General features: G+C 40.2%; 1 protein-coding gene across 1 annotated transcript in view; it reads left to right on the top strand.

The window, feature by feature from the left end:
* The window catches only part of IPO8 (importin 8), a 52,141-nt gene extending 38,967 nt beyond the window's left edge, over positions 1 to 13,174 (top strand). The window contains exons 20-25 of the mRNA XM_064155798.1: positions 619 to 714; positions 2,137 to 2,357; positions 3,423 to 3,628; positions 5,473 to 5,703; positions 6,989 to 7,105; positions 8,129 to 13,174. Of these exons, the coding sequence (XP_064011868.1) occupies positions 619 to 714; positions 2,137 to 2,357; positions 3,423 to 3,628; positions 5,473 to 5,703; positions 6,989 to 7,105; positions 8,129 to 8,226 (969 nt within the window). The 3' untranslated portion in view covers positions 8,227 to 13,174. The remainder of the gene's footprint in view (positions 1 to 618; positions 715 to 2,136; positions 2,358 to 3,422; positions 3,629 to 5,472; positions 5,704 to 6,988; positions 7,106 to 8,128) is intronic.
* Positions 13,175 to 13,568: the final 394 nt, after the last annotated feature.

A 13,568-nucleotide genomic window follows, 5' to 3' on the forward strand; every position in this document is an offset into this window, starting at 1 on the left:
TAATAAAATGGGAGATTGTGCTGCAGCCTTTCTCTGAGTGTTAAAGAGTGTTAGGCATGTAGCTACCTGCTTATTTTTTAGAAAGCTATAGAACTTGAATGTCTTCAAGAAACCTAATTCCTCAGGTTTGAGTGACACTGACCATGTACTGAGAAGCAGCAGGCAGTTTCATGTGTGTGCATATATACAAAGTGATTGCAAACAGATGTGTTTTTAATCAGGAGCTGAACTACAGATAGGACTTTGCTTGACCAAATTCTTAATCTACCAGTGTCTACTAGAATTAATGTTAAAAAATGGAAGTAGAATGTGGAAAACATAATGATTCTTTTTAAGTAAACTTTGCTTTATGAGTGGCAATGCAATGATATATACAGAATGCTAACATTCATGTAGAACTAGAGCAGTGTCTTCTACATTTTTTAACTCCTTTGTAGCCACTTATCCATGTCCTGTAGAGGTGACTTTCTATGTGTCTGAATTCCTTGCAAAATATAGTATGAGTAGATATGTGTATACCATGGAGGTGTTTTCTGATGTGTGCAGGTACAGGAAGGCTTGCTTTCACAGTTGTCAGTGGTTAATACTGATAAACTTAATTGTTATTCTGGTTGTTAGGTATTAACAGGAGATGCAGGAGAAGATGCAGAGTGCCATGCAGCCAAGCTTCTGGAAGTAATTATTCTTCAATGCAAAGGACGGGGTATTGACCAGGTGATATATATTGAGCAGCTTCTCTCTTGTATTAGTTTCCAGTGATGTGATGCCTGGATGTATCTGAGAGAAACACATGGAATTAGAGGATTTGAGGAAAACACAGAGTATAGAAATGAGGAAAACCACAAAAATAATGTGCTCAGGAGAGTTTGTGAGTTTTGAGGGGTTTTTGTATATTTTTTGTTTGGTTGGTTGATATTTTTTTTTCTTGTTTGTTTGTTGTCTTTTTTTTGGATTAGAGGTGAGCAGCCATGACTGGAAAAGTGAAAAAATGGATATAGACTGAATGATAAAGATGTAGTAAAATGTGCTGGATTATGGGTTTTTTGGCTTTCTTTCTATTTCCATTTTGATGCACACACATTGCTAAAAGTATTGTGGCTGAGAGGTTAACTGTAGGTAGCCAACTACTGAAGTTGTTTCTCTAACTGATAAGAAGTTGATTCTTTTTACTGTTTTTGATTACTCAGTGCCATTTGGAAATTAAGAACTTTTAGCATGGCTGGATTGTGAATGCTGGGGAAAAAAATCTCCATTTTCCAGAGTTTCTTAGTGCACACTTTCAGACAGTAGCCTTTTTCCTGTCAAGGGCTAAATTCTGGTCTTAGATTTTACATAACATTCCAGCCTAAATGACTTTAGCATATTTGATGTTGCCATGATGCAATCCATAGACTTCAGGAAGAAATTTTCAGTTAATTTCACTGAAGGCAATATAACTTTCCTTATGTAAGTCTGAAGATAAAAATGTTCCCTGGAGGTTTTTACTTTTGAAAGAAATTCAGGGGGCTTAAAGTGAGTTTTATGCATTTGCATTGAAATGAGTATGTTATGGAAGGCTTAATTGAGCTCCACATCTCTATGAATTAATATGGTTGCACACTGAACTGAAGCTGAGGGACTAAAACATTCATAATGCTTCCCAAATTATTATAAAGCATAAATCTGCACATATAGAATCTGGAATACATATAGATGTTTATTTCATCCCATGGGAATTCCACCACAGTCTTTATCTGAAGAAACTCATTCCAAACTTTTGATAAGAAACATTTATTAGGAAAAGCTCACTTTCTTTTTCTTGCAGATGTAGACAATTTAATTTTGAATGTCTATTCATGTTTAAATTGCTAAAGATAGGAATGTCTTTGACTTCTTTTTGTAAACCTTTACTGCAACAAATTCCACCAAGTGGCCCCAAATATTCTCCTCTGTACTGAAGATAACATTGGCAATTTAGGGGAGGATTTATAAGCATGCAGTCAGAGGCTTAAAATGCTTTTATAATAGGAAGCAACTGGAATGCATTCCTAGGGTATACCTGGACTTCACTGAACAGTTTTGTATAGTCTGGCAACAGGTATAATGTCTGATTTATTTATTTATTTGTTCTCTTCTCCTTTATATTTACCCAAAAAGTGCATTCCACTCTTTGTGGAGGCTGTTCTGGAGCGGTTAACCAGAGGAGTTAAAACAAGCGAGCTTCGTACCATGTGTCTTCAGGTTGCCATAGCTGCACTTTACTACAATCCTGATCTACTTCTGCACACCTTAGAGAACATCAGATTTCCACACAATCCTGAGCCCATCACTGCACAATTCATAAACCAGTGGATGAATGACACAGACTGTTTTCTTGGGCAAGTATTGTGTGTTTTTTTGACTTAAAAATCCATGAGTTTGACTTCCTTTGTTCACTTCTGTTTGTATCCCTAGTCATGTTGATTAAAGAGTTCTCAGGTTTTGGTTAGTCTAAATAACAGTAATCCAAACCAGGTGTTGTTGTTGTGATACCATGAAAAGTGACCTGTGTTCATGTAACTTTTCTGTGTCTGTCGAGTTATGAGCTGAGTTTTGTTGTGAGGAAACAAAGGTACAATATGTGTCATATATATCATGTTTCAGAATTCTTTTAAGTTCCTTAATCACAGTCTGCTTCACTGAGAGATGGTCCAGCACACATTGAGGATGACCTGACAAGCAAGACTTCTGCAAGATACTAACTTTTTTTCTGAAACACTGTATTAATCATTTATAAAATATTTTTAACTGCTCCATTTGATGTTAAAAAAACATTATTCTGTCCAGTGAATCCCACACTGCTGATTTTAGTCCATGGGAGTTGTTTGTTATCAGCTTGCAGGTTTGTTGTTTTGCCATTAATGTACTGGCGGTTTAGCATACTCCTAAAAGTAAACTTCATCTGTCCTCCCTCAAGATGTGCATACACTGCACTGGTGTGCACTTGGGTAGGAGACAAACGTTTGTAAAGTAAATGAAGGTGGACAAAGCCTGTAATCATCATATAACTAACCATGCACATGGTGCTGGACAGACTTGAAGTCTAGTGCTTGACAGTGTTTGCCACTCAACTGGGATGTGGTGCCTCACTGTGAGTTTCAAATGCACTTAGGGAAAGCAGACATTCAGATGTAGTTAACAGCTACCACTCACCTTCCGGCGATGAGATACATTTTGTCGCTGAAGGTTGATGTCTGGCTTCAGGTGTATGGATAGGCTTAAAACATGTCTTTGTGCATGGGCAGCACCAATAGACCGAGTGAAGTATCAGCCTGTTCAGAGTCATGCCATGCAGTGTTTGTAACACTGTCTTCTGCCAGGTCAAGCACCAGGATGTCAGTGCTCTCTACGTATCCTTGGAGTGAAAATCGTTTTTATCATCTAACAAATGTGTGTTGTTTCAGACTCCATGACAGAAAGATGTGTATAATAGGACTGAGCATTCTGATGGAATTGCAGAATCGACCACCTGCGGTGGATGCTGTGGCTGCCCAGATTGTCCCTTCAATCCTCCTCCTCTTCCTGGGCTTAAAACAAGTTTGCGCCTCACGAGAGCTCACAGAACATGAGGATCATGCTAAAGATGAGAAGCACGTTGCAGAAGATAATGGTAAAATCTCCCCTTTTCACATTGTGGATTTTGTCTGGATTTAATTTAAAGGGGGTAAGAAATTGCAGTTAATTTTTAAGACTCGTTAGTCTGCTGAAAATAGTTCATCTTACTGGGTGCTTGAAAGGTCACCTTAGGAACTGAATCTTCCTCCAAAAATGTAAAAAAAACCATTTCAGTGTGTCACAGCTGACACTTCTATGAAAAGGGTACTATTGGTTTGAAAGCAACAATAGAACTGACATTGGTTTGGGTGTTTCCTGCCCCCACACACTTTGGAAATCACCCAGACTAGACTCAGCCAGCTCTGGAAATTGAATGAAGCTTATATTTACAGCTAGCACAATATACAAGCAGATAGTTACAGTATATACAGTTATAGACAGAAATAGACAAGGTAAAAGGTAATACAGAAACACAACAGCCCTCCCAGAAACCTGAGTCCCCAGGAGGGGCTCTCAGCTGCCCTTCCACCTTCTCCCACCCCTCTCAACCTTACCGCAGTCCCATGGAAGAATGGAGGTTCAGCCAGGGGGTTAGGAATCAAAGTGGATTAATCAGAGAGACAGCAGAGAGGCTAGAGAGAAGTGCAGCCCAGAGCACCCAAACAGAAGAAGTGCCTTATCTATGGTTGGTTTCTTGTTCTTTCACCTCTCAGCAAGCCTATGAGTGAAGCAGACATCAGCACTGTTTCACAGCCTGTGATCTAATCCTCCTCACCAAAACATTCTAGCTAGCTTCAAACTAGCACACTTTTGTGGGCTGCGCATGTGCTCTGTCTTCTCCATATGCAGCAGGAATTTGCCAGGACTGCATTGGTTATACTGTTCCCAGTAGTCAGTATTTGGAAGACCTATTTGGTCAGATTTTGAAGGAAGCTGGCTTCTGTATCAAATGGAAAGTGGGATTTGAGACAGCTGAAGTTCTTGGAATAAACAGACCTATGTGTGCCAGGAGAGAGAAAACAGCAAAGAATACTTCGTGGAGGTACTCACTCCTTATTAGGAGTTAATTTTGCGCAGCATTGCAAGCGGATATGTATGGCTGTATTTAGCTTGGAAATGGTGGTTTGAGGTGTGAAAATTAGGTTGGATATAAACAGATTATTTAGTCCACTCAAATGTCACATGTGATTTTCTGTAATGGAATTACAGAATTCTTCTCAATGCCTAGGAATACAGTACAGTAATTCTCAGTTCTCTATCTTGTGGTTCAGTCCCTGCTTGTTGCAGTTGTAGTCCTTCCTTCTGAACTGCTCCCACAAGCAGACCTGAAAGTTTTAAAGTGGAGGGGGATTTAAAAAAAAAAAGATTAATTGTAAGTCAGAAATAATTTTCTGTAAGTATGAATTAGCAGCATTTAGAATTGCACATTGGAGTTGCATTTAATTCAGAATGTAGTAGTTGTTTCATAAGCAGAATGGAAGGTAAAGTGAAGCGAAAGGTGCTCTTGGAAGTCCGTTCAAATCAAGCAGCACTGCAAAGAAGAAGAGGCAAACATTTAATCTGCATCTGGTTTTCTCTTTGTGTCAGTTTCTGAAGGCTGTCCAAGTCTTCATGTGTAAGTTGAAAAGCACAGTGATGAAACACTTTGTCAAAGACACATTTCCTCAAAGTTTTGTGGTCCTGTAATTGCACAATGACTGCATAAACGAAAGGCAAAAGATGGCAATTCCGCATTCCCCAGCTTCATTTCTCCACTTGTAAGCTTTTGAGGGCAGGGTGTTCATAGATGGTTCCCTTTCCAGCCAAAACTTAAATTTAGTAATTGTTCTTCACTCCTCAGTCATTGCTTCCTTTTCTTTGTTAAACTTTGTATTACAACACACATCACTGCTTTTGCAGAAGAAATATCAAGTGATGAGGAGGAAACAAATGAAGTGAGCCAGGTGATGCAAGAGAACCATGGTGGAGGAGGAGGCGGTGGTGGAGGTGGAGAGGAAGAAGAAGATGACGATGATGATGATGACTGGGATGAAGATGCATTGGAAGAAACTGCTCTTGAAGGGTTCAGCACACCTCTTGACCTTGAAAATGGTGTTGATGAATACCAGTTTTTTACACAAGCACTTCTGGGTAGGTGTTTTCTGGTTGGCAGAACTATGCGACGTCATGAAATAATTCAGAGATGCTTATGGTCATCATCAGGAAAAAACTTTTTCTTTGTTACAGGTAGTAATTTAGAATTGGAAAATGTGATCTTGCTTTGTAGTGTTAGTTCAACGATTTTTTTCATAGTCAGGGTTGGAAGGGACCACAGGATCATCTAGTTCCAGCTCCCCTGCCATGAGCAGGGACACCCTACTCTAGATCAGGCTGGCTACAGCCTCATCCAGCCTGGCCTTAAACACCTCCAGGAATGGGGCCTCAACCACCTCCCTGCGTAGACCGTTCCAAGCTCTCACCACTCTCATGCTGAAGAACTTTCTCCTCACATCCACTCTGAATCTCCCCACCTCCAGCTTTGCTCCATCCCTCTTAGTCCTGCCACTCTGTCAGAGCCTAAAAAGTCCCTCCTCAGCTTTTTTGTAGGGCCCCTTCAGATACTGAAAGGCCACAAGAAGGTCACCTCGAGGCCTCCTCTTCTGCAGACTGAACAGCCTAAACCCTTTCAGTCTGTCCTTATAACAGAGCTGCTGCAGCCCTCTGAGCATCCTTGTGGCCCTTCTCTGCACACACTCCAGCACGTCCACATCCCTCTTGTAATGGAGGCTCCAGAACTGGATGCAGTACTCCAGATGGAGTCTCAGCAGAGTGGAGTAGAGGGGGAGAATCACCTCCCTCGACCTCCTGGCCACACTTCTCCTGCTGCAGCCCAGGATCTGGTTGGCCCTCCGGGTGCCAACCAGATTTTGCTTATATGTACTGCAGAAAAACCCAAATAGTAGCAAATAGAGCTAGAGGTGAATTCCCTTTGTGTTCTTTTTCATAACTTTGCAGTAACAGCCTAAGTGGGACTCAGTCACTAGAGCGACTCCTACATAGAGAAGTCCTTTATCTCTTTCTAGATGTTAAAGTCACAATGGATATATTTTTTTCAATTTCCTATTTGACTAATCCTATTGGTTTTGGGTTTGAAATGAATTTCAGATTAGAAGATTCACTTCATTGTTGTTGACTGATGGCCACATCGTTAACTTTCTGTTTCAAGAAAGCAGAGGATGTAATGAAGTTCTCCATAATGGCCTGCCCCTGTTAGAGTGGGGTCTGTGCTAAGAAAACTGACAGGAATATGGATTCTGGTTTTGCAGTGTTTGCAGTTTAAAACCAACCCGGGATTCTTTGTGTTTCATTTAGTTCTTCTGCAGTTAACTTGCAATGTAACCTGCTAATCCCTTCTCCTCCATTCCTGTCCTGACAGCGGTACAGAGCCGAGATGCAGCCTGGTACCATTCACTGACAGCACCCTTGAGTGAGGATCAGAAGAAACAGCTGCAGGAAATCTATACATTAGCAGAACACAGGCGAAATGCAGCAGGTGAGTCACTTCTCTGGGGCCATTTTATCTGTTGCAGCTAATCTGTAACGAGAGAGAGAATCTCTGTGCTAATTAACATCTCCTGAGAAGTGTGAGTAGGATATTGCACTTCTATTATCCTTTGCCTGTGAGTGTGTGTTACTCAGAGGGATTAATTCTGAGATCAGTTCTGATTGTCCTCTGTGCTGCTGTTTGAACAGGGCAAGAACTAGTTTTGCACAGTCTGAAATTTGAAATGAAGAGCAAATTAAGGTAATAACTAGCTGTCAGATAGGTATTTGATGAGGGTTGCTAGAGATCATTATGTGTTTAACAGGTTGTTTAACTTTTCAACTGCTAATGCTGCCTTCACAGGCATTGTAAGGTTTTAGATGTTTAGAAACCTTTCATCCTGGAATATAATTTCAGATGTAATCAAAAGGCATACAGAGTAATGTACCATAGACTGATTTTATAGAGGATTAATTTCTCAGCTCTACTTTAGATTTCACAGAATCACAGAATTTCTTAGATTGAAAAAGACCTTCAAGATCATTGAGTCCAGTCGTTAGTTTCACACTGACAAGTCCTTGACTAAACCAAATCCCTCAGCACAACATCTAATCACTATGAAGTGCTATGGTTGGAAAGGACCACCAGCATCATCCAGTCCAACCTCCATCCCAGCATCCTTCATCACTAGATCATAGCCTTAAGCACCACATCTACTCTCCTTTTAAACACTTCCAGGGATGGTGACTCCACCACCTCCCTGGGCAGCCTCTTCCAGTGCCTGACCACCTGCTCAGTAAAGAACTTCCTCCCAACATCCAACCTAATCCTCCCCTGATGCAACTTGAGGCCGTTTGTGTGCATTCATGCATTTAGAGAAAATCTGAGTGTAATTTGTAACTGTCACTGGATTTAGGGAATAAAATTTTGTCTTGAGAGTTTTTTCCAAACCTTTGTCTTTTTATCCTAGCTGTATTGTGTCTGGCACGATAGTTCATAGACTATTTTTCATCTCCCTTTTTTGAATTCTAGAGACTAAGACAAGAGAACAACAAAGTGAGTACACATTTGACAACAAAGGACTGATAACAGCGTTTAACTTTGCTGGAAATACTCCTGGTGGCAACTGAAGGATCAGCAGCAAAGGCCAATGGGAAAGGTCTCATTACATTTTCTTGAAATCACCGTCTGAGTGTCAGGGGAGGGTAACTTAATGCTGCTGAAGATTCTCCAGAAAATAGCAGTGTGCTTCCCCCACCAGAATGCTCTTTCTAACCAGCTACTGTAATGTACAAATCCTTGTGGTGTTTTTATGGTTTGATGGATTGAAAGGAAACCTTTGTCCTCGAGGAACTTGACTGACTGGGAGGGGCCAGGCTGCACCTGATTGAGTTGCGCTTCTCAGGTTTTTACTGTGCAGAATTGATAGATCCATATGGATAACAGTGCCTTCTGTTGTACATGGATTGCCTGAACAAAAAGATTTTGGAGTGCATTATAATTTTTTAAGTGTAAGGACATTTCTTGATACACTGTAAGCCTTGGTTCCATGTTTTCCACTCACCTGCTTTTTGCTACTTGGTTTAATTGTTTGTTGCTTGTGTACACATCGCTGGATTCAGAATGTTCTCTCATTGTCCCTATTTGGTGCAGACCAAATGTGTAAAGGGAGGTGTCTGTTGGAGTTGCAAGGCATACACTGGTTACATCAAAGGGTCTTAAGAAAATTGCAAGTTTTCCCTTAATGGAATGGTCTTAAATTACTTCTCTCAGCCATGAAATTGACTTGCTTGATCTATGATGGTATGCATGGCAGTGGCTACCCTAAATCTGCATTGATATTGCCTCCTGCCTGAACAAATGAGGTGTCCCTCACATGTAGATGTTCTACATGACAGCTTTTTATTTCCACTGTTTTTGATGAATATTGGATTTTACTTGGGATTCTATAAATCTCTTCTTTTTTGGTGGTTTTATTAATTTTGTGATTTTATTCATCCATTACCATTCCAGTGGTAGTACTGAATAATGTGGCACAAAATGTGTACAATATTTTCTTTATCTGTATGGAGTTAAAACAAGTCCATACATTTCTTCTTACTCTTCCACTTCTGTGATTGAACTTCTGGCCTATATTCCATTTGGCTGTTCTTGCCCCACACTGGAATTTCATTATCTGCCAGATATTTTCCTAAACTTTGAAGACTGGTTTCTCATAAATTGAAACACTTATAACAAGGTGTTTGTGAATATGTTCATTTATTGAGAAACTGTTAGCAGTACTATGAATAGATGCCCCTTCCTTTAGATCTATTGGGATCACAGGGATGTATCCAAAATAAGTTAAGGGTGCTTTAGAATGTGAAGTTTGGATTGGAGATAAAACGTTTAGACCAGATTTTGTCTCTGTGTTGATTTCTGTATGAGTTGAAAGTATTTGCCATGCAATTTTAACCATGTTTCTTTTAGAGCAATGCCCCACCTGAGAAGTGGAAGCACTTCCCATAACACATCAAATTCTCAACTGCTGTAGCAAGTTACAGGTTGCTGGCACTGCACTCTGCTGGAGCTTTTGGGTTTTGTATCTTAGAGTAATTGATCAATCTGATAAATCTGAAGTGCTGTATGCCTTGGCTTCTGGAAAAGACTGAAGTGTCCCTGCCTTTTCTTGTCCTAGCCCCTGGAATTTTCTCAGCCTGGCAGTGATGGGACAAAAGGGTTTTCCACTGCCTTGCTTTTTCCTGCACCTTTTTGTCAGGCTTGCTCTGGTGTTGGTCTCCGATGCTGCTTGTCTTCACCCACAGCAGCTGCAGAGTGAAGTTGGCCTGGTTAGTGTAGTATTTTCACTGCTGCTACTCAATAGAAACAGTAAAACATTCTCACTTTTAGGTCTGTGTAAATGCAGACCCTGAAATTCTCTTTTCCATATTTCCAAAAGGGAACAATACACTGAGTTGCATTGTACAGGCTCTTTTCTGAATGTCAGGCCATGAAAATGTTAGATTACTTTTGCTTCTTTAGGCCTGGGGGTATATTGAGTGAGACAGCAGGAAGGCTTTGCATCCATCAGATATGTTTCTTAGGAATCACAGAAGTTTTGAAATCCTTCACAGATTTAAGAAATGCATTTTTTGAAGTTGAGGACATGGATGACTTCTCTCTTACCTGACAATTCAAGTTGAGTGTTAGGCAGGTAAACGGTTTAAGTCCTTCATTACTTTATTTTTAAGAATGCAGTTGCTGAGTTGGGTTTCTTTCAAAGTCCGTTTGCCCTCTCTACACTGGCATGCAGAGTAGAAGAGGGGTTTGCCTTTATTCCACTAAATGAGGTTGCTTGCACAGTAACAAGCTCATAGTTAGGAGTGAAGTATGTTCAAGGAAGAGTCTGCTTTCGTGTAGCACTGTATTTGTGTCACTCGGCTGAACTGTGGTTGCTCCCTACTTCTGCTGCTTGTATATTTTTCAAATCAACTGCCAAAAAAAAATCTGCCAGTTGTTTCTTACAAGAGGTTTAATCAGCAGCATGGAGTCAGGGATCTTTTGTCATCTACTTTGCAGTAGGATCAGAAATGTCTGAGGGGACGACATGCAAAAAGGTTAACTGCCCTTCCCCTTCCAGGAGATTCATGAGCAAATGAAAAATCAAATATTAATTATTCCTTTTTATTGAAAAGGGTTTTCATCCAAAAAGATTTATTGTGCCCTAGCCTCCCACAGTTCTCTTGTACTTTATAAACATACAGTTGTACATGATCATAAATAGCTGATTTGATTTTAGAGGTTTCTTTCTGAGCTGTGTCCAGCTTTGTACTACATTAAAGGGAGAGTAACACAAATGTGCATTACTGTCTCACTCTGGAGCCAAGGTAGTCATGGACTATCAGATACCAGCATGGGCCTGCCAAGCATGCTGTATTTGGAAGTGCAGAGAATCAGAAATGTATTGTACAATAAAACAAAGGCTGATAACCAGTGACCTATGTTGCTCCATGTCTGTGTTTCCAAAGTTTGAAGGCGACTCATATGGGCACAGTGGGAGCTTTACCTAGGAAATTAGCATGATGTAGGGGTTGATCACAGCAAATGTTAACCTACAGGATAGATGATCATAGCAAATGTTAACCTACAGGATAAGCTGCTTTTTCCAATAGAATTAACTGATCCTGGCTATTGAATAGTATATGGTCTTTTGTCACCCTGGACAGCAAAATAACAACCACCACACGCTTAGGTTGCTTCTTTTTGCTCTTTGCCTTTCAAAGCTGAAGTAGTTGGTTTGTTTTCATTACAAAGCAAACTCAAAATGGTCAGCTCCAGGAAGGGGGGAACTGAAGAAAAATCTTTTAAAAAACAACCAAACTCCATCAGTCCCCCAAAACACAGGCAGGGTTTGGTTGAAGTAGATGTGCTTTGGGAGTGTAACTCAAAACATGCAAAGAATCTTGCATAAAATAGTATTGGGAGGTTCTTTGCTTTAGCAGGAAAGGATGCCTGTAGGCTGTCAGGGAGTCCTGGCTTGTCTGCTGTAGGAGATGCCCATAGCCTGTTAGGTCTGGACAATTTGTGACTCTGGAATCCATCATATGATGTAGAGGAGACAAGGTAGGCCAGTAGAGGAGTTTCTTTTTTTTTACTACGAAGTAAGAGTTTGTCTCGAGACACTTGTGAGCTAAAGGACTTGCAGACAGCATGAATAATTAACTGCCTTTAGTTTCTGGAATACTTTGCAGCCTTTTTTCTTCCCTCCTTTCCTTCATTTGCCAACCACTATGTTGCCACATATCTCAGGGGATATTCAAAATACCTGAAAAGGTAAAGCTTAAACAATCTTTTCAAATTCCTATTCTTGAAGCAATGTAACTTACCCAATGCATTTCTGTCTATAGAGCAAAGTCTCTCATTTGACATAAGCATATGATACAGAACTACAAAAACTCCTCACTTGTGCCTGCAGTTTGAGCCTTTCTGTTGTGCACTTCTTTTTATGGGTACTTTGTACTGAAATTTGCTCAAAGGGTGGGCAAAAATGGAGTACCCAGTCCTGGTTCTGAGATGTGCCCTAGTCAATCTTTTGATATGTTTGACAGTCTGGCAGTCAGTTCCTCAAGGATCTCTATCTCTGACTGAGGACATTCTTCAAGAGACTATCCTTGCAGGTGGACAGAAAACCATACTTCCTTCATCACAGCAAAGCATACAGCAGCAACAGCTATACATTTCACCTTATGAGTGAAAATAGCACTCTTTTCTCTCAGATGTCAAGTACTTGAGTTAAGGGCAAGAAACCTGAAAATTAAAAGATGCCTGAGGCTAATATTAAAATGGCATTTGAAGAAAACACTCACTTTTGGTATATTAATGCTTGATGTGGAGGACTGTTCAATTTTCACAGGACCTTTGCCATTGAAGGTCTTTATCCAAGAATTGTTCCTCACTTTCAGGTATTTTCAGTGTTTGTTAGTAAAGTTGCACATACTTTCACTACTTTCCATGCACAAGTCTTGGAACTGAACTTGACAAAAGGAAGAAGAACAGAGTTTTGAGAAAAGAAGACTATCCATTAGCAGGTTATTGTTAGAAAACAGAGCAACTTTGGTCTCTGAAGAAAATATGCAACAGTATTTATACTAAAGTGCATGTGCTAAAGAAGTTAATCTAAAGCAATTCTTTGATCACAGCTGTAGCATTTTTACATTGCCAAACAATGTGTGATGACTGCTTTTGATTGCATGTGCTGTTGATAGTATGCTCAACGTAAATCACCTGCAGTGTTTTAGGGCTCAAAAGGAGACCAAAGCGACCATGCAGATTTCTTTTGGTATGAAAAGCAAAGATATGAGCACGTGCCTGCAGTGACTCGAGGAAGATACCTACATGCTACATTAACAGATTGAATTGCAGGATCCAATGCCTTTGTAAGAAGCCTGAAATATTAAATTGTGGGCTGGTTTTGAGGGTAGGAATTGACAAATGCAACACATGCATCAGTGACAAGAAGAACCTCTTCTGTACAGTGTTCTCTTAAGCTGTGCTGAATTTGCTTCAAAAATAGTAATAAATCTTACTGCTTAGGTCAAATGTTACATCTGGTGTGGATTTATATGGGAGGAATAGTATTTCTTTAAAAAATAACATGCCACCTACCAAGGGGCATAATTTTAGAGCCTCTCTTCATGCAGCCATAAAACTTACTTGCAAGAACACCCCAGAATCAATTTTAAGCAACTGTGTGCATTATCCAGAGATAATATATGCCTTTGTGTAGCAGCATGGGTTTGTTCTTCTCAGACAGGTGAGGGCACCTATTGACACGCATACCTTGCCTGCAAAATAGTGTAAACACAATAATGTAACTGACACTTGGTAAGACTATTACAGGTCATCCAAACATGAGTCTCAAAAGTACCAAAAACTAGTGGAGATAGTTGTCATGTGCTGAGAAAGGGGATTACAGGAGAGACTGGGCCAGTCT

This window comes from Pogoniulus pusillus, chromosome 15, assembly GCF_015220805.1.
Source record: "Pogoniulus pusillus isolate bPogPus1 chromosome 15, bPogPus1.pri, whole genome shotgun sequence".
NCBI lineage: Eukaryota > Metazoa > Chordata > Aves > Piciformes > Lybiidae > Pogoniulus > Pogoniulus pusillus.